This window comes from Geospiza fortis, unplaced genomic scaffold (genome assembly GCF_000277835.1).
Source record: "Geospiza fortis unplaced genomic scaffold, GeoFor_1.0 scaffold41, whole genome shotgun sequence".
Taxonomy (NCBI): Eukaryota; Metazoa; Chordata; class Aves; order Passeriformes; family Thraupidae; genus Geospiza; species Geospiza fortis.
The window spans coordinates 16862787-16884706 of NW_005054299.1; the positions used below are offsets into that span (position 1 = coordinate 16862787).

At 38.1% G+C, this 21920-nt stretch overlaps 1 protein-coding gene across 1 annotated transcript in view; it reads left to right on the plus strand.

Moving 5' to 3' along the window:
* CRIM1 (cysteine rich transmembrane BMP regulator 1) overlaps positions 1–21920 on the plus strand; it is a gene marked incomplete at its 5' end in the record, with an annotated part of 172692 nt that overhangs the window by 12113 nt on the left and 138659 nt on the right. Inside the window, one exon of the mRNA XM_005416241.2 lies at positions 2172–2345. Coding sequence (XP_005416298.2) covers positions 2172–2345 — 174 coding nt within the window. The remainder of the gene's footprint in view (positions 1–2171; positions 2346–21920) is intronic.

Sequence of the window (21920 nt, forward strand, 5' to 3'; positions counted from 1 at the left end):
TTTTTGTTTTTTTTTTTTGGGGGGGGATGGAGGGGTTTGCCTTCTGTATGCATGGCCTCATCACAATGAGAGTGTCCCAAGCATTACAGGAGAGGCATCTTCCTTTGAAAGAATTTTAATAGTTTCTCTTCAGGAACTTCTGTGCTTCCTTTGACTTTCATTGATACAGCTGCTGTATTGGATGATAGGTTAACCTAAGAAAAAAAAATTACTTCCTGGGGTTACTGACTACTCTTCCCTTGCTATTTTTATGGAGAAGAGTCATGAGGTTCCCATGGAAATTCCCATCTTCACATCTAAAATGGACTTTGTTGTTTATCAGTGCTTTTTGTCAGCAGGGTACTTTGCCAGCTCATAATAGAAGGCAAGGATTTTGTTGTACAGAGAGAAATATGCTGGTGAGAATTTGCTGTGGCACTTCCTGTAGATCATGTACAGCACTGAACGAGTAAACAGCTCTTTCTAAATACTTTTTTTGCCCTAAAACAGGAAAAACTTCAGGTTAGCAGATATTCTGCATATTTCTGTGAGTGGAAAGAATTTACTTGCCAACCTCAGCATGTGTGTGCATATACTGTTATTTGCTGTTAGTTTTTAGGCTTCTGTTGAGCATCAGACTACTGAATGACAGTTTTGTATTGGCTGTGGCCTCTCATACTGGAGAACAGCCTCTGATAACCCCAACAACAAGAGGAAACCCACCATGCATAACTGGAAGATATTTTAACTTTTTTGAAGTGCTTTTTGGCAGGATCTATATTGGAAACTTGCTTGTTGATAGTAAATAAAATTGGAGTGAACTATTTAGAATGCACAATGTGAGTGCTGCTGTTGAATGTAAGGATATAAAGATTAAAAATATCTACTTTTTTCCTTTTGTCATTAGTAGAAATCAGTGGACTCTGTGCAACTATTTTGTAGCACTTAATTTTCCAAGCTAGTCTGTCTATAAAATATCTGGCATTCTGTAGCAAAGAATACCTAATGTCTAGTTTAGTTTTTTCAGTCTTGCTTAAACAAGTATGTGATAGGACAAAGGGGAATGGTTTAAAACTGAAAGAGAATAGGCTTAGATTTGATTTTAGCAAGAAATTCTGTACTGTGAGGGTGGTGAGGCACTGGAACATGTTGCCCAGAGAAGTTGTGGATGCCCTGGAAGTGTTCAAGTCCAGACTGAATGGAGGTTTGAGCACCGAGGTCTAGTGGAAGGTGTCCCTATCCATGCAGGGTAGTTGGAACTGGATGGTTTTGAAGATCTCTTCAAATCCATCTCTTCAAATAGGACATTCTATTTTTCTATCTTGATTAATCTTCTGACTTGTTGGGATGTTGCTGTATGTGTACTTGACCTAAGAAAACTGAGATATTGTAGGACTGGTAATCTTTTGGAATTCTGGATTGACTGGATTTGTATTTCTTTCTGGAGGAAAAAAAAAATCTTGTTGCATGTGGCCTCCTGAAAGGAAGATGGGCAGTTACAACTGGAACACCAGTTACACACATTTGACAGGACTGATTCAAAAGGTACAGAATTATTTAAGCAGAGAGACTCATCCTGCTCCCTCTACCTATAGACCCTTGACAGCAAAGAGTGCAATGTGCTTGATCAATTCTCCAGGAATATGTATGATAATTGAGGACTGCTGGAAAACTCATTTTTGGTCATATAATGGAATCAGAGGTCTGGCATCTTGCAACTTTTCTGTAATAAAAAGTTATCTCTGTGGAGTAAATTCTATGTGATGCATTTTTTAATCATCTTTTAAAATGGTCGCTTTCTGACTCAATTTTGACTTCTGTAACAGCTGCAGATTCTGTACAATGCTCTCACTTCCATTATAAATATAACTTCAGCTATCTGCAAAAGTTATTTCTGTTAGAATAGCACTAATTTGTACTACAGCTATGTGTTTTCCTGAGATGACATAGTTTTTCATACAGATGGAAGTAAACAAGGCCAGTTACTTTAGCAACATGGGCAGTAGAACAGCTGTGAGATATGGTATTTGGCAAATCCCACTGTTTGGATTAGTCTGTTATTTTTTTTTTCTGTTATCTTCTGTTTAGCACTGTGTTGAACTTGAAGTGAATCCCACCCAACTCCAAAGCAGCTGAAAATTACCTACTGCAGCTGAAATCCAATAGTGAGCCAGTTTGTTTGTTTCTTTTAGATGAAAACTGGGATGATGATCAGCTTCTTGGATTTGAACCGTGCAATGAAAACCTTATAACAGGTTGTAACATAATCAATGGGAAGTGTGAATGTGACACCATTCGGACCTGTAATAATCCGTTTGAGTTTCCAAGCCGGGATACTTGTCTGTCGGCCTTGAAAAGGATTGAAGGTAAGCCCCTGTTTTCAGTATTTCAGAGTCAGTAATTTTTTCTGTGCAGTGGGTGAAAAACTAGAGTGTAGTGTATGTTTAAGGATGACTTGTGTAGTTTCAGATACCTCTGGTCTTCTACATGTCAAAAAACAGGTCTGTGTTTTAGAGGAAGGTAGTACTTCATAAGCTTATTATTCTAAAAGCTTAAGTTTAAGATGGGAAAAAAACATGTTTTGTGTGCTGTGATGTTTGCAGATTTTAAGGCTAAACAGTATTGTTTGTAGTTTGTGGTAGCTACATTTGCTTATCTTCAGCTGCAAATCCGTGTGGAATACCCTTTAGATGTGTTGATGTGACTGAATCATGAATAAACACATTAAACACAAACATGGATTGTAAGAGTAAAGGCATAGTAAAGGAGTAGGTACTGATTATACTTATATCTTTTATTATATGAATGTGTGAATTGCTATTTTCTTTAAGTTTACATAATGTTACATTACCTTACTGTTCGTATTTTACAGTTCCTATGTTCCTTTGAGATTTGTATTAGGCCCCATATGTTTATGCTTATGCATACATTCATATTTGTTTTGCTTTTTTTTCTTTTTGCTGTTTATGGTCAAACTGGAAATGAGTTGGCTCAAATATATCCAGCTGGAATTAAATTTACATGGTGTATTTATGGATTGTTCTGAACAGTAATTAAAGGAGGGATCTTGGACCATTTTTTATGATGCTGTGATTACTGTTTATTCTCCAAAGTGTTCAAGAACATGCAGAATTGATTAGTGGTGTGGACCTGCTTAATTAGACTGCTTTGGAAAAAGTTAATGTATTTATAAGGCTACTGACCATATTTTAAGTTAGGGGGATCTTATACTTAAGGAAGTGTGATGTCATGTTATCTGTTGTACTTCTTTTGTGTTTCAGCAGGACTCTACTGGCATGGCAGCTCATCGTGTGCTTGCTGTGAAAATCTGTTGTTGGTTGTCTTTTTGTACTTTGCAGCCTTGGAAGAAATGGACTAAGCTTGTGGAATGGCATAGCTGAAGTAGGTTGATTCTGAGTCACTTGCTTTCAGCAGTCTTTTTTTCAGCTAAATTTTAATTTAAAAAAAAACAGCATTTCATAATTATCCATGCGGTAACAATATTCTACGTGTAAACTGGCTGGTATAAAAGCTGTGGTGCAGTTATTTTTTCAGAGGTGTAATTTTTTTTCCCCCCTCTCTTTTATTTCTTTGTGGAGTGGGGAAGGTGTTCTTCCAAAGCCTCAGACTCTGGGGCACCAGTAGAAGTGTTTAGGGCCTGTTGACTTTTTAATTTTTCACAGTTGGAAAGGATGGCTGATGCAAGCATTGAAGCAACAGCGGTACCTTTAAATAACAGAAGTCTGGCAGTTACAACTTGAGTGTTAAAACAGTCCAGCTTTTACTCCTAAGAATGTGAATTTGCATTTGCATCCTCAGACTATCAAACTGTACCACTGAGGGATGTTGGAAGGTAAATCCCTTTGTATTTCCTAATAGACAGGCAGAAGTCATAATGTAATTTTGATTTCTGCATTTTACAGATATTGTCTGTGAAATTTGCCTACTGGATTTTGCCCTGTAAATGTTTATTCCATCTTTCTCTGGCTAGGATTGGTAATTGAATGTTAACTGCTAATGGAGGTTGTTTCTTTAAATGCATTAGTTCTTGTTTTGGTAATTAAAACCAAAGTAATGCTTCATCCTGTACCTAAGCTAACGGAAAAGAAGAATAACTTTTTTCCACTGGTGCTTGCCACGTCCCTGTTTGCTAAGCAAGCCAAGTCTCTTAGGTAAAATGGAATAGACACTTTGGTGTGTTTGAGCCAGTATTTGCTGCTTGACTATTTCAGATTTTCAGATTTTGATAGTCTGAAAATAGAATTCAGCCACTTGGAAAGTCCACCTGAAACATGGCTTAGGTAGCACACAAACCAGAGGGCTCTATGAACATGTTAAAATAGAGAAATCTTTCAGTTTATATAAGGCAAGCTAAATCTTCGAGTGTAGTGTCATGTAAAAAGGGATGATTCATAAAATCTGTTAAATATGTCAAATTAGGATTTTCCTGAAACCCAAAGTACTGATGTATACTTCACTCCTTTGGCTGGTCTGTTAAAGATAATAGCGGGAAGATTTTAAACTAGTAATTTAAACCTTTAAATACTCTAATAGAATCTGTTGCCATGGAAAGTGGGACCAAGGGAGGGTAGTCTAACTTCTATCTCCTCACTACATTTTACATGGATAATTAAATACACAGTGTGATTAAAAAGACAAGTTGAATACCTGAATGATGGATACACCATAATAAGAGTTTCTGAAGAAAACTGCCCAGCTTGCTGAAAGCCTGCAGATAAGGAATCTGTTGCATAGACACAACCTGACAAGTAACAAACAGTGAGCTGAAGTCTGGAATCCCGTTTCCATATGGGAATGTGCTAAGGGATTGAGGCTTTTGCATGTACTTCATTTTCTTGTGCCTTTTTCTGCTAGCCCCTTCCCTTTCAAGAGCCTTTCCAGTCATCTTCCTTCTTTATCTAGTTTGTCTTATACTTAAGTTTTTCAGCTTGTGTGTGGTCTTTCCCTCTGGGCTTGATGTCAATTCTAGCTTTCTTACTCTGCTAACCCAAAGTTTTCTCATGCTAGCTTCATGTAGGATCTTTCTTTTCCTATTGGCTTGGGTTCTGCCTGCCTTCCTGGGCTCCTCATATTTCATTCCAGCTTTACCTCTCTCTATCCCTTTCTTTGCCTCCTATATAATTCTGTTTGTATCCCAGTTCACTTAAAACAACTTCTATTCCTCCTTCCCAAAATCAGGTCCCCTGGGCTCTAATGTCATGTTGTTCAGATGTCATTGACAGGCCCTGAAGCCATGTTCTTTATTTTGTCTCCCTGAGACTTGCTCTACCAGGGTAGAAAGTACTGGGAAAGCCTCTAATGAGGAGAAATTAATCTCTAATCAATTGTTCTTCCCAATGTCTATTGGGAAGAAAGTATGGCAAGGCTAAAGTGCAATCTCAAGTAATGGAAGTACTCGAGGCAGTTGTCTCCATCCCTTGCCCTTGTTTTCCTGGAAAACAGTAGGATTAGATACATTTGAAAGGATTGGTTTGGTCATAGAACTTGGTAGCCACATTCTGTCTAATTTTCATGCTAGACATGCTAGAAATGTTAAAATAGTTGTTACTTCCATAGAGTATATAGCATAAAGCACATTTATGCTTAGAGGCCTCCCAATTCCTTGACCAGGCTTGAAGTGCTGTTTCTCCACATGGACCATCAGTGACTTTTTGTAGAGAAGGTTTGTATAGAGGTCATGAACCATCCTACTATGAGGAAATGCACACATTTGGGCCTAGAAAGAAACTGTCTGGAAAAGCTATTGCATACCTGGCAATAATAATACTAACAATAATGGATTCCTGGGTTGAGATGTTTGGGTTTGGTTTCATTTTTGTTATTGTTGTTTAAAATGCTTTTGGTTATTGTCCTGATGAGTGCCTGTTCTGATATGGTTCAGGAAATCCTGTGTTCTTGAGCTTGGAAAGCTTGTTTCTATTCAGGAGCCTGCTAATGATGACAGCTTGGTTGAACTTGGACTGCTGGAGTGGACTGTGAAAAATATGGCCAGGGTGGAAAGTAGCAAGATGCCTTCTGTCTGAGTCACAGTTAATGGACAGGAGACTTAATAAACTGCATCTATGCATTCTTGCAGTCAAAATTTGCAAACAATTAGCTGCGGCCAGCACAAGAGTCAGTTCTTCAGACTTGGTGTGAGATGCTGAGGATGGGGAATGAGGAATTAAGAGAGGAAGTAATTTTTTTTCATCAAGGTAAATTTGTAGGGCGGTGAGAGGAAGTAGCATGGAAAACTTGTAATGTAGTGCCTGGTCAGTTAGCTGAAAATCTAGGTTCAATGGCTGTATTCCAGTTCTGCTTTCTCTCTCTCTCTGCCTGACTGACACCAGTTCAGATAGCCCTACAGGGCTTTAAAGAACAGGAACCTAAGGATGTTCTTGAAGCTGCTCCTCCTCTACTAGAGTGGGCCTGGATCTGTGCTCTTATGAGCTGCTGCTTCAGAGGCATTGTCAGGCTCACTTCTTAATGAAAGTTCCCTGCTAGGATAGCTATCTCCTCTTCCCTCAGGGGAGTAAAGAGAAAGCTGGGGGTCAGTGCATCCAGTCTTTCGCTAGGTGGGCTGTACATTAGGCTGGGTTTTCTTCAACTGATTAATAAAAACTTTGATCTGCAGATTCTTTCAAAGAATTTGCTTTGATAATGCCAGGTTGTGATGTGACACAGACAAACATGTTTTCCAGAGAGGGCATAAGTGCTATCAGTCATAGCAATGATAGTAGCTTTGCCTCATAGCTTCAGTGTACACTTGAGCTGTAAGAGGAGAAACCAGTCAACTTCATCAGTTCTACTCTATCCAAACCATAAGCAGTTTCCATGTCAATGTTACATGCCAGCTTTATTCAGAACAAATGTGAAGGATAAAATTTGTGCCTTTCTTAATAAAAGATGTGATTAATGCTTTACGTTAATGAACTTCTTTCACTTGTATCTCTGTCCCATGTAAAATGTCCTGCTGATACTAAATTATTGAAACTTTGTTTTAAGAATTGCTTCTTGGTTACCTGGCTTGCACCTTTCCAAGCTATTCACTGCTGTCCTTCATAGGTGAAAGGAAAATGCCTTTTAAGTTGCTGGTATCTATTAAGCTGGCTTATTGCAACACACTCCTTGCATTCCATTATTTTTTACATGTAACTGAATAACTTTATCCTGACAAATGTTGCAATACCTGTTAGACCAGTCCTGGAATAACAAATATGAGAAGGTAATTTTATTCTGAATGCTTGTTTGGTTGTTGTTAAGTTTGATTTTGTGTAAAACTTCACCTGTGTGGTCTTAATGGCTTTATTGAAAAAATAGAAGAGAATAGATCCAGCTTTATGCTTTATTATCAAGCAAAGAGTGGAGTGAAATACTTTCAGATGTGCTTAATCTGATATATTTTCCACTCCCCTTGCACAACAATTAACGTATGTTTTTGCTCAAATAACTGAACTTTGAAGGTTGGCATGTATTTGCAGTAAGGAATGCAGTTGTGGCAGAGATCCAGATTTTATCCTTGAACATGCTTGTGAGAGCTAAGTAGGTGCATTTGAAGGCAAAATTTCACATGAACACAGAGAAAACCAGCAGTGTAGCTTTTGGGCTTTTTTACTGAATGCATAGAGATAGAAGGGAAAAACACATTTGATATGGAAATAATACTAATGCAAATACTAAGACGAACTTCAATATACAAAGCAATTTTCCAGAACAAAAAAGGAAGAGCTGTTGATTATTAACTCAATAAGAGGGTTCTGTGACAGTGGCACATCTGGCGGTGCAGTTGCTTTCACAGCATGACAGTGCAGCCTCACATTTGCAGGACTTGTCACATTTTCCTGACTGTAGTTCCTCAGAGAACTGTTCCCTGATCAAGGAAGTATGATCTTTTTAGCCAATATATTGACTATTTTGGCATGTCCTGTATTTAAGGCAAGATACCACACAGACAAAATCTATGCCATTAGATTTCAAGCTAACCAGAGGAAAATCTTGTACGAGTTTCAGAGAGATATCAAAAGGGAAACCTGACTTTCATATTTCTGTATGATGTGGCTGGATACCTAATTTTAGGCTTAATTAGATTATGAATAATGCAGTTTGTATTAACAGGGAAAAAGCTGCATTGCAGGAACTGTTAGGAGAGAAGATTGAATATAGAACACAAAACTGAGCAGCTGGTTAAAAAACCCTGAAGTGTTACTATTGCAAAAATTGTTTACAATTCTTTTGTTGCAATTCAAATATTTTCTCTTTTTCCTTGGCATTTTATGTAACTGTGTGGTATTTTTGCAGTGTAGTAACTGAGTTTATTGCCTTACTGTGCTGCAGTTGCTCATGTGAGCTGCTGTACAGATGCCGTGCCTGCTTTTCTGCATCTGTGTCCTCAGGCATGTAGTGCATATGGACGGCGTACTGGATCTTCCATTTGTGACACTTCAGTTTCCTTCAAACTTGGCAGATTTTGAGATTGCTGTGGACAGAAATGTAACCTTGTACTGTACTGGCCCTGGGATAGGACTGAGTGACAAATGCCTCCGACAAAGCCAGCAGTCAGATGTAATGGTCAAAGCAGGCTTGTTCCTAGAGACAAAGGAGCATTCTTCTTGCTTTTTTTTTTGCTTCAAATGCTTACCTGCATTCACCTGAAACTGAATACAAGATAACTGATCTTAGCTGGATCTTCTATGCGACTAGGAAAAAACAGGGCAGGGATCTTGCAGCTGGTCGGATCTCGTGCTGGATAAATTGTGCCTCCCAAAAGCTCTTTTCCATGTTGGCAACTAGGCTGTGCTTGAAGTATGTCCACTTTAACTGTAGTTGCAAGCTACAGGTTTAAATGAATGCTTGACCTTACTTCTGTTCAAGTTGAGGAAGAGAGTGAAAATAGAGCTGGTGACTTTCAGCAGAATGCTTCCAGATGCAGTGTTGATTTTAAGGATCAAAAGTTAGCTACACGTGACAGAAGAGACCTGAGCAAAGATCTCGAATTGAATGGTGTGTAAACATTAGGTTAATGTTGTGTAGTAGCAGGAAGCTATATTCCTGTGGCTGGGTCACAGGTCTTGTTTTGACAGGGCAAGTCTTGTTTGGATATATGTGGCATTGATGCTGACAGAGATAACTGAGTGTTGAATGAATGCATGCAGTGATAGTGGTATCAGTGACATACTGGTCAATATGACAATTTTAGTACAGTGGCTATGTCTCTATAAATAATAAGAAACAGTTTATTGTAAAATGAACCTTTTTTGTTGGATCACTTTCAGTAACTTCGCAGTTGTCTCTTTAAATGAATGATATACCAATATTTTGTGATTCTGAACAGTTGTATGGTATGGGACAAACTATTTTAGCACTTTGTCTCCAAATTTAGGCCTTGAAGTTGTTGTGGTGGTGTTTTCTTAATAAAACAAACATTATGCCACTTCCATATAATCAGACTGATTTTTCTTTTTAATAGAATGAAGCATCACCAGCAAAGTGTTTGTGTCCAAGATGTATGTATGTATGGGGACTTGAATCGAAGCAAGATCCTTTGAACCAGTTGGCTTTTAGGGAAACTTTGGTTTTACATGTGAAGCCTGACCTTGAGATTGTTTGGATTTTCTTTTGAGAAAGCCATTCAAAGACTTTCTTAACCTTAATGATGATAAAAGAGAGCTCTACCCATTCCTGAATTCCTGCATATGTTCTCTTCCCTGTTGTTTTAGATTCCATCAAGTGTTCTATATTCAAAGTATTTTTAAATTGTAGCTGTTCAAGTTTATGAAACTGTCCTTCATTCAACAAGTAACTTACATAGTTTGTCTAGAATCGGATGTTGTGTAAGTTCTGCCTTTCTGTCCAGAAGAGGTAAATATTTCAATAACTCTTGGCTTCAGTAAGGAACAGAAAAAATGGTACTTTTGTATGTTTTAGACATGTAAAAATTGTTGTCATAGTGACAAACCAATCTACATAATTTAAGGTGCTAGAATTTAAATGACTTGTCAGATATATATGCCAAAATTGCAGCTTCTATAAATGACTGCACTAATAATGTTAAATGTTGAACATTTTTGGCACTAGCATGTAACTTTAGAAGGACAAAGAAAACATTCTTTTGATTTAAAACAAATATAAAAAGACCCCAAGCCCCAAACTGAAGACTCAAATCTGCTTTTGACCCCTGGTTAGGAGGTGCAGTCATACACAGCAGCAGGGGAAATGCTTGACATTCTCATCATGTGAGCTGGGGCTTCCAATCCTTTTGGCACACTTATATGAGTATGTCTGAGGTCTTTCTTTGCAGTTGTCATGTCAGGCTTCTTGTAGGCATAAATAGGGAACAGACTAATGCCAAAAGCAATATGTTTCATCTTTCTGCTTTGGATCTTTCTATAGTTTGTATTTATTGCTTTATGGGAGTTTTGAACACAAGTTGCTAAACTCTTGTTCATGTTTAAAAGTCAGGATAGAATACTAGTATCAAGGTTTTACAACTTGAGAAAAATATATATTTTTAAAAAGCTTATCTGGATGCTTCTGAAGAAAACCTCTTCAAACATCCAAAATGGTTTAACAAACTTGTGACTGTTATACCATACTACAATGATGGATAGAAAACAAGATGTAAAGTGTGTTAAACAAAATGTTCTAATTACTGTGCTGCTATAGTTTGTGGGCAGTGTGGGTATTCCTTACCTGGGTAGATCACATGTGACAGAAAACTAAAATAGTAGTCTTGATGCTGTTGCTTTTCAGTAGTCTTGCACTTCATACTGCCATCTCAGTTGAAGAGTTAAGGAGTATACCTCAGTCTGTTACATCATGCTGAGCATCTGGTCCTTACCATGGTGCATGCCACTACTCTCAGCTGCCAGCTTGCAGTAACTGGATACCTTCTTCTGGGGCTTTGGATGTCCTGCAACGTAGGGATACTGGGTAGAAAAACAAACACCTTGAGCCTGGAACTCATCTGCTAGAGCTGAAGAACTGTTGGGAGTTAAATGCTGTCAGTCTCCTTGAACTGGATCTCTCCCTGAACAAGATGCTGGCAGCTGCCAAGTCATGATTAAGAACAGATTAAGGCAGGACTCCTCATCCCAACTTTACTAGAAACTGGAAACTCCAAGCGAGCCAAGCAAGATCAAAGTGCAGTGTGTGTGTTTGGAGGTGGGGAGGAGGGGAAAATGAAAAGAGAAAGAAATACCCATCTTTTTTTCCTGACATCTTCTCCTAGTATTGGAGAGTTAAAATGCTTAATGGATCAGCATGCTAATGCTGTTTGTTGTGTGACCTTAAGTGTGTTAAGGAAGACACTGAGTATTGAGGACAGTGGATATTCGGGAGAGCATACAGGTAACCAAGGGTGGATGGGACTCAGATCCTAGCTCAAGGGCTGTACCTGGGTAACAGGGCCATTACAAAGAAACACGTGATCCGACTGGTTCACTGGTAGGTCTGAATCTCTTACAAAACATGATATACATTACACCTAATGAATGAGTCTGAGGCATGGTAGAAAATGAGGAGAAGAGGAAAAGGTTGTAATTTTCAACATGTCAAGTCTACTGTTTTAGAACTTTTCATTACTGCATAAAGTTATTCTAACTTCAGCAAGATTTTTGTTTTCTAGGCATGTGTTTGCTTAGTCTTTTCCAAAACTCTGTGGGGTATTACTGAGATTCCTAAACCAGGTCTGTAGGAGCTAGCATCATATAAAGGAATGTTATCCATTGGTACTGCCTAAAAATGGTTAACTCTCTCCTTTGCCATTGTCTGAGCAGGACAATGCTCAGACATTCATGCTCAGACATGCTTCATTCTATTACAAAGACTCTGGCTAACCTAGTTAACAATCCCTTATGTGGATTGTCCTGTATAGGGATCTGTGCTTTTCTACTGTGTTCTGCAGGTTCCTTACACTGCAGAAGAGTTTCAACAGGTCTGTTCAGTATTGATGTGAAGTGAGATTAAGTGAATTTGAAAACTGAGCTAAAGGTGTAACTTCACAATAACACATCCTTAACTTCTTTTTAATGACACTCTGACATTCCATTAATGTGAGTAGCTGTCCTACCTGCAGACCAGAGCATGAGTGCTCATTGTAAGAAAGTCCCACACTTTCTGTAAGCCCCCACTAGTTTGGTTCAGGAGGCTGCAGACAGAAGTGTTTGTGTCTGACATTGAGTTTACTGAGTCCTGCATTTGTGAAGCATTGATTGCCAGTGTTCTCATTCCAATAATCTTTCTTCTCAATTGTGGGGACTATTGCTGTAAAAACTACTAGCTCATTGAGAAGTGAAAGAGTGCTTTCCTTTCTAGCAGAAGTCTAGTCTGTCTTTACAAATGCAGTCCAAAAAACTCATCACTGTGTGATCAAACATGGTTTCACATCAAGTCACTCATGCCCCTCTTTCCATCACTGTGGTAGTTCTTACTTGCATGATAGTTTATATAACTGAAATTCAAATCTGTGGAATATGGAGCAAGAAATAAAACTTACTGATATCTTATTTTCTCATAAAAGCCCAGTGGAAATCTGTGAATCATTGCTAGGTCTTCAGGATTAGCTCACCTGTGAACCCCTTGTGGAAGAACTTCCCTTTTTTGTTTTTTTTCTTGTCTCTTTTCTTCCCCACCTCTTAAGGGCAAAATTTTCATGGGCTGCATACAGTGAAGGAGCTTATTGGGGAGTACAAGGATTGCTGTGGAGTTGGAGGAAAAACTAGAGAAGGCAAAGGAAACTTGTCAAAAGGATAAGATAACTGTATAATTTTTGTGATTTTGCTTATGTTTTAGGGTTTGGGGTTTTTGTCCTTTTTGCTTTGTAGCATGGTGGTTTGTTTTCTTTTGCTTAGTGAGGGTCTTTGTTCTTTGGGGTTTGTTAGTTTGTTTGTCTGGACTGAAGCTAAAATACCTCAAGCTATCTGTTATTTACTAAGGTATGTGTTGTGGATACAGACCAGAAGACCTCATGGTGTTCCAGGATTACAAAAGTTGGCAAATGGGAGCTGAAATCTAAAGTAACTGTAAGGTATAGCCTAATAAGAATATGACATCACTTTAAATTTCTTTGTCTGTTTTCCCACAGAAAAAGCATAACTGTCTTAAATTAAAAGAATTTGTTACCTGGCTACATCTGTGTGAAGTATGTTCTCTGAATGTGCCATCGATAAGGTTTCTTTTCTTAAAAATAAATAAAAAACTGACAAGCTACTCTGTGCCTTGTAGTCTGGTGGTTTTGACCCATCCTGACTAAGTTGAATGAATTGATACTTCCTTTCTCATCCATGTTTTGTGTAAACAAAGACTGACCTAGTTTAGGCATTAAAATGCTTCTGGCTTTGAATCCCAAGTGGAAAAGGGGGCTTTTGAGTTTATGGCCTGGTGAAAAGGGGGATTTCTGCTGCCTCTTGCCTTAAGGAGTGCATGTCTCTATGCTCCTTTGTGTCCCTTCTCCCTGTTGCCTTGACATGACATGCTGTGTGTCTATGCTGTGACCTGTGGAGAGGAATCCCTGAAGCTATTGGGGCCAACAAAGATTCTTTATTGACAAATTGTGATTCAGATGGTGTTGTGAAGAAATGAGGTTTTTATTATTCTGCTGCTTTTGTCTCTCAGTTTCTGCTTTTCCCTGTTTCCTGCTCATGATTTCTTTTGAGATTTATTAGATTTGAACAATTTCAATGAATGGGTAAGGACTTCAAAGATATTACTATTCTGCAAGTACTGAATATGGGCAGGTGACTGTGAGACTATACAGCAGGAAATCCACTTCAGTATGAGGCAGCAGAGAATCTGTGGCAGCTGGAGGACTGATGAAGAGAAGTATACTATTACTATTTGAACAACTAGAAAAGCTTCAATTGAAACTCTCATCACCTTGTGTGCTACAGAATGCAGTTCTGAAACGAAGCCGCAGGGAGCCAGGCTTAGTAGTTTCAGTGCTAGTGAAGCTATGTGCTCTCTATTATGTTCTCTGCTGTCAAATGCTTCCAGTAAAAAAAACCAAAAGTAATAATAATATGGTAGATACAGTAATTTGAGGCCCTAGATACCACTAGGTGGCAGAACCCCTGCATCTATTATGTGGATTTCTTTCTGTGCCTTGATTCTTCATCTGAGTATATTGAAAATATTTTTCAGCTATCGTGTAATGAGAATAGGCATCAGTAGGGATGTTTATATGCTATCCTAATTGAGCTTATATTGGCTGCTGTTGTGGGAAACATGGAGGGCTTGCAACATGCTCTTATCCTTACTTGTTCAGACTGCCTACCCCTTCTGAAAAGCCTGCTACTCAAAAAGCAGTTGCACTTAGATGTCAACACAACTCTTTCAATTTTTCTTGATTCTGTTCTTAATAGATGAGATACAAGGAGATGACAGTGACATTTAAGAGGAATGCTTTGTAAAGAATATAGTGGCAGGAGCATGGAGATGCTGAATGGTTTAACCTGTGGTAGAAGGTGTGATTTTTGAGTGTTGGAAGCTCAGTGTTTCGGAGTGAATCATTTCTGTGGGTGAGACTTGTGTAGCTGAGTAGTTATCAGTTGGAAAACAAATGTATCTTGAAGAATACTCATTAATGATTCTTTTCAAATAGGTTCTTCTTCTCTTAGTGCTAGTCTTTGATTGCAATGTGTTTGTCATCCATTCATTGTGGGAGATAATTTTAGCTTTGTTTTATTGCTGTTTTGACTTAGAGAGCAGCTGGGATTGTGGCTGAAAACAGCCCAAGAATAGGGCTATTGCCTGCCTCTATTAGTAGAGGGCTATGTAGTTGTGGGTGTAGGGGACAGGATAAATTCTGCAATTACGTATGTTTACATGTTGTATTGACTGGGATGCAGCCCTCATCTTGCATTAAGGGATGCAGTGCTACTAAGGCAGGAGACGTCCATGTCCTCATCATCTACTCATAAGTAAACCATCTCTTTTAATGAAGATATCTATGAGTGCATGCTTAGTAATGAATCTGATAAATACTGATTGATGAATCTAAAAACAGTATGGGTCTGTTTCTTTTGGTGCTGGATTTTAGGAACATCATGTAGATATTTCAATTTGGAGTATTAAAACTGAAGTGTCAGATTTCAAAGCAACTTGATTAGGGTTTTCAAAAGGTATTAGAATCCAACTTTAATCTCTAATCATTCTGTTAATTAGAATTAACACTATGTGATATCTGCTCGACATTTTGTATATGGTTGATCCTATGTTACATGAGGGAAGTTTTATTCAGATGTTTCTGACCACCTAAAAAGAAATATGAAGGGACAACAGCTTACTCCATTTGTTGGGTAAATATTGGCTAGTTTATAACTTTATTTTACTCTTCTGGAATAATCACATGAATGAGAATCACCTTTTGAATATAGTGTCTTGGAGGAATTGTACAAGTCTCTTATTTCTCAGTGAGTTCAAATAGAAGTTAGCATGCAAATGGCTTTTTGCCACCTTAGTTTTCTTTCAGTGGTCCAGTCAGCTGTGACAGTCTTCTTCACCTTTTTAGTACATCCTGCTTCTGACTACTCTTCTCCAGCCACCCTGCATCAAATCATTCCTTACTTCTGGTGACCTTCCTGGGCATGCCCACACCTCATGAATACCTCATTCCTTCCTTCATTCCCTGTGGATCTGCTCTGAGCAGCTGAATAAGTGTAAGTGCTCTTGCAGCCGCTGTCCAGCTCTGCAGGACCACTTTGGGAATGTGGTAGGGATGTTTGTGAACTTGTGCTCTTGATGGTGTTAGATGTAACTCTCACTTCTAATCTGGATAAGGTGGGTTTGGGTGGGGTATTTTTGTTTAAGGAGGAGATTTTGGGCTGTCAGATTGCAGGCAGCATGGCCTTTTTTGAAAAGCTCTTTATTTGCACACATTTCTGAAGCTCATTTGTCTTTACAGTTCCTTTTAAAATTACTAGTGTTTGTTTCTTCTTGAAAAGTGTATGGAAGTGTTGAAGGATGTACTGTGAGGGAAAGAAATTCAGCCAAAAAAAAGAGAAGTGTTCAGAAAGGTGCTACTTTGGCTTTCGGTCTCTTTATCATAGAAAGGTAAATTGAAATAACAACCCCAAATACCAAAAAGTCATCTGTTTTTAATTTAAATATATTCTAAAAATACACTATGCTGATAGAAATGCCTGAAGCATCTTGATGTTTGAGAATTATGTGTATAGTTTCTTTTGTATTCTGTTCATGTCATCGGCTCTGTATAATTTCTACCTACAAACCAATACTATGGAGATCATTCAACGGGCTTTATTTGTGGTGTAACAGCCAGGGGTATTTATGCATAGTATGCCTTCAGTTCCAAGTTATGCTCAAGTTATTGTTTTCCTACATCATATTGTAGGAAAGATGGTGTTTCTTCAAAGTTTGAGGTTGGTTGTTATAAATTACATTAAGTTTTGGTTTTCCTACTTTTACGAAGAACATTAAAACTTGTGCATAGAAAGCAATCTTCCTTTCAGAAAGGAAATTTGTTGACTCTGTTTTCCTGTGGCATGTTGAGAATGGCTGATCGTTGCAACTTGAGAGTTCCAACACGCAAGATCTCTGTAATGTCTGGTGGGTCTTGCTACTGTCATTTGAGACAGTGTAAATGTAGCATACTGAACTGATGATGACAGCAAGTCTGTACTGAGCAGAGGAGCAGTGATGTCTGGATGTAACATCCCAATTTTGTCACTGTTTGGAAGTGGTGGTGATTCCTGATGAAGCTATTGCAGCGAGGTAGAAGGAAAATAAGCTCCTTAAGCAGTTTTGGCAGACCCAAGATGCTCAAGAGTTCAGTGTTGGTGAAGGGGGTGACTGAAAGGAAAGGTAGCGGGCATGTGGAGATGCTGAAAATACTATTCCGAAGACAGCTGTGGAGGATGCATTAAGAACAGCATTATTAGAGATAATGGTGTGTATCTGCCCTGTTGATGAGACAATGGACATGATTGTCTGAAGATACTGAAGAGATGCTTCCCTTTGTGGTACAGGTCTTGCATGGGGTCTTGATGGGATTTTGTTTAGAGAGAGAAGAACTGGAAATCGACCATGAGGGAAAATATCTTGTGTAACTCATCAGCCTTGGGTTATGGTAGACCTTGTTTTGAAATATGTGAAACACTGTGTGATATCTGCCTATGAGATTGGGTGGCACTCTTGTAAAGAGGCTTGGCTTTAAAACACTATTTTTTCCTCCTGCATAGGGTTATACTGAGGCTGTATGAGTGCAGTGAACTTTGTTTAGAAATTCCTGAAATGATAATGATGATCCTTTTAGACTTCCTGAAACAAGATGCAGAGAAGACTGACAATGCTTGTTTGAATGTCCAGATTGTGACTGTGGTTTGAATGAATTTTCTACTGACTTCTGTGTGAAGAAATTTAATTTTATCCTTGCAGTTCATTTTTTGTTTTATGGTAGATATAATTGCTAGCTGGGATTGCAAATGTTTTAATTCTCCAGTGTAGCTTGATGTGGGATATTGTTTTTCTGCTGATTTACGAGAGTGTGTTTGGGGAGTGATGCATTACTCTGGTGTGTCCTGTGCCCCTTAGGGACCTCAGCGACCTTGGGCTGTTGGTTTCAGAGGGCTTCTGTGACTCTGCCTGGCCAAGAAGCTAGGCAGTAAGGTTCTCTAGAGATGTTACACTGTGTTAAGTGAATTAGATTTGGACTGTGCAGCCAGTGGTTCTTACCAGCTCCAGCATGATCCTTTTTAGCAGGTGGATTAAGTCTATCAGCTCTGCAGTCCCTGGCTTCCATCAGTGTTGAGCCTGTGGATTCATTGGCACTGGAAAAGGTAAGTCCCTTAAAAGGGAATTTTCTTTGGAATAAAACCACCCCATCAAACCCAGCATCACTTTCAGGTAGTTTTTGAAGAGGCAATTGTAAGAGTTAGTGCTGTGTATTTAGCCCTTTATTACTAATGCTACACATGCCAAATTACCATAACTTGGAGCATAGCTCTCGTGTTTCTCAGTGTAACTTTTTGAGTCTGACAAAGTTCTGCTGGATCCAAGGGGATCACAGAGCACTCAAGAGCTGTTCTGTGGCTCTTCCTTGTGTGGTCCTGTTTGGACAGGGTGGGACACAAATGATAGACTGCAATTGCTGGCACTGAGCATCTGCAGAAGCTACTTGAAGAATGCGCTCACTCATCTCACTCTGCAGTAGTGGGGCTGCTGCTGATCCAAAGAACTATGCAAGAACAAATGTGCTGAGCAGGAGCCATGCCTTCCAAATGTTTCGAGGCACTCTTCTTGTGTGTGTGAAGGCGCTGACCTCTTTTCCAGAAGATTATGGTAGAATTACCATCTTTCAAGTGCAATGAGTGGTTATTGCCTTCACTGTTCTGTTAAGACTTAGCAAAAGGAATGCTAAGTGTGCAGATGTTTGATCTGTGGAAAACATTAAGTATCTCTCAGGTACAGTCAGGTCATACAGCTTTCTCTCTCTTGTTTAGAAGTTCATCAATGGATTGTGGTTTTTAATGTCCAAAAATAATGATGTGATTGAGACTTCCACTGTCTGTGGGATAAGAGGATACCTAGATATTTACAATTCTTACTGTTCCACAGTGAACATTGTGCAGCAGTGGAAGGAGCAATGACCATTGTCTGAGTCAACTCACCTGCCCCCACCACATGTCTTGACCGCATAGGAATTCAAATGCATTTCAGTTTTTGATTCTTAATCTAGAGAATTATAAATAGCAGTTAAACAGAGGGAAAAGCAGTAAGAAAACAGTAGTAGAACAAGAATTTAAAAACTGGGAAAGCAGGATAAATGTTAAAAACTTTCCTGACTTGCTTTTTAGACAATAATGAGAAATTATCAGTTTCTGATCCATTTGAAGCATCTGTGTAGAGGATACTGAAATTGTCTTGCCATATTTCCATCCTTTTTGCTTGGAAAACAGGTGCTGAATCATGAGCAAGCATTCACTGAAATATAGTACTGGTGCACTGTAGTTTTCACTACTGAAGCTTCTGATGTAGCAAATAGGAGTTGTTGTAATCCATGTTACATTGTAAGTAGCTTGACCTGGAAACTTCCTCTTGTTAAATAAACAAACATGATGATAATTGACTCTCTCCTACTTTTCTCACTCATTTTGCTCTTACAGTTTTCTAACTGTAGTCACTTTCCTTTTTAGATGCTAACATTTGTGTTGGCTTTTTCTCACCTAGTTGAGGGAGCTTTATATTCCTGCATTTCACTTAATTTACCTCTAGGATTAACATTTTAGGGAGAAGTTAATTGTTTCTGATAATAAAATCCTTTCTCTTCTAGTCAAGACATCTGCTTTGTTCTGTTCTGTATTCCTCAGAAACTATGAAATGTTCCCCCTTCAATATTATGCTAAAATTGCTCCTTGCTAATTGCATGTGAAAGTACAGGATAAGGTTTTATCACTGTTTATAATACTTTCATTTCTATATTTTCGTGGTCAAGGGAAAAAAAATCTGAAGTTTGTTTTAGTAATGAAAGTTTTTAAAATTATATATAACTAAAAGAAAAACCCCAAAACAAAAAATCCTGAAACATCCCAAAACAAAAAAAATCCCAATATTTAGACAAGGTAGGACGAGTGACAACCACTGTCTTTTTCTTTCACTGTCTTCCCTATAAAGAGGAGATAAGAATCTAAACTGCCTTTATTTTCAGTCTTTTGCTCTTGCATGGTCATGTTTAGATTCTCTAGTATTGTGCAGCCTGCCTGTGTGCCAGTTAGACTTGAAAAAAAAAAAAAGTCAACTTCTTTATTTTCCCAAAGTTCCTGGTTATATAAGAAGCAGGTTACTTTTCCTAGGTCAGCAGACATATAACAAATACCATGAAAGCCAAGTGCTTGGAGAGCTTCCTAACATTTAAGTGTGGTGGAAATTTCTTTAGTTGCAGTCTTTAGCTCAGACAAAACCTCATTGTCATGCTTTCACAGCATGCTTGTCCTTTTAGCATGAAGATGAGTAACATAAATGGCAGTACTCAATATTGACCCCTTGCTTGTTGTTTTTAATTCTTGTGTGAAGCATTTCTTCAATAAGATTTATTTTTGGATGTTGGAAATAACTTTATTCATAATTGTGACAGACTGCAGAGTCCTTTAGCTTTTCTAGTTACTTTTGAAATGTAAAATATTTGATGTGAATATTAAATAAATCTCAATTTTTGTCTCTTTGGTAGTTCCCCTCTTCCTTTCTTCCCCACTTTGTGAACAAACCTTTACCAGCTGTAGTCTTCACCTTTAGTATTTCCATCACTGTTGGAATTCTTTTTACTCTGATAAGTTTATACAAATACAATAATTTTTTGTAATTCCACATTCATAACATTCCTATTACAATGTACTCCCATTAGTTCTTAGTTCCCACTATTGATGCTGTTTTATTTAATATTGGGAGTTTTCTAATTGTTTTCTGTTATAACACACCAATTATTTTATTTGCTGAAAAGAATCCTGTTTGCTTTATGTATTTGCATATATAATGTGTATGATTTCATATTATCTGTTCTTATATTCTTGTCAACTGATATATTGCTGTCTGAATTCTCAAATATTAAAAGGTATCTTTTAAATAGTATCTAAAATCTCAGTTAAAAAAATAGAAGGACTGTCTGTCCCTGTAAGATGTGAAAAGCAACACCAAAATATTTTTGAAGTGGTATACTATTGTACTCAGCCTCATTCCTGTCTCTGCATTGCCTGCCTGTTGCCTTTTACTTTCAAAGCTGGTGGTACAGGTAAACACTTCAAAGATTGAGGAAGAGGATGCACTTGAGCTCCCCTCAAAGCACTTTAGAGAGGAAGTACAACTGACTCATCAATGAAATTGTCTATACAGCAAATGCTGGTAAGTGTACTAAATGAGCTGGAAAAACATTGTCTATAGTCTTTTAATTTTAGCAGTCCTGTAATACGACTACTGTTTAGATGAAAATGTATGTTTGCTTTTCAAGTTGAATGATGCTAAGTTAATAATTCTGTCTTTAATACATATTCTCTTATCTTGGATCTAGAGTTGTCCATTTCTTTCAGACAATACAAGTTACCTTCCCTAGCCTGTCTTGACTGGCTTTCTTCCTTAGGCTGTGTTCTCCTGTTCGTTTCACAGGAAGAGAATCCATGGAAGCATGTATGAAAATGCCTCAGATCTGCACTTGTCTTGCTGGTTATTTGCTAACTATGTTGAGTGTTAGTTACACTCAAACCATTTTGAATCCTTCTGTAATCAGATTTATTTTGTCTCTCTAAGATGTGGGGGGATACATGATCTGATAATAGGTAGGTGAATGTTATCGGATTAAATTGTAACTGCTCTTGTCCACATGCTTAGCTTTCTGCAAATGCAAACTCAAATTTATAGACTTAGTTGGAATTTGCAGTTGGGACAGAGTGAGCACCCTGTCATTTCTTGTAACCAATTAGCTGATAAGTGCTATCATTATAAGATAAGGTAATATTGACATGGTTTATATAGCATAATTTGTGTTCTTGATATCACTGGAAGTGGAAATTTAAAGTTTGACCATTATTATCCATCCTCAATTTCTATTCTCATTGTGTATGCTTTATGCACTACTGCTGCTCTACATTAAACCTTTGGTTTGTAAGCCCAAGAGACCCCTTCAATAACAAAATAGATTTTTGTTACTTATTTTAGAGAAATTTTCATTGTGGCAATTTTCTGGGAAAATTAACACAGGCATTTTCAGATGCTTTGGATTTTGTTTGCTCTGAATTGATCCTCCCTACCCTTCTTACCCCTACCCTGCCAAAGTTCCAAATACACTTTTAAATGAGTTAATTCTGTCAACTCCAGACACCTTCAGATGCATAGTTTGGAGTAGCTTCAGCTGTTAGATGTTTATGTCATTGACTGAAAAATTTTGTGGAAGTTATGCTTAGACCACTATTGATTTTATCCCAGTGAGACCTAGAACTTTT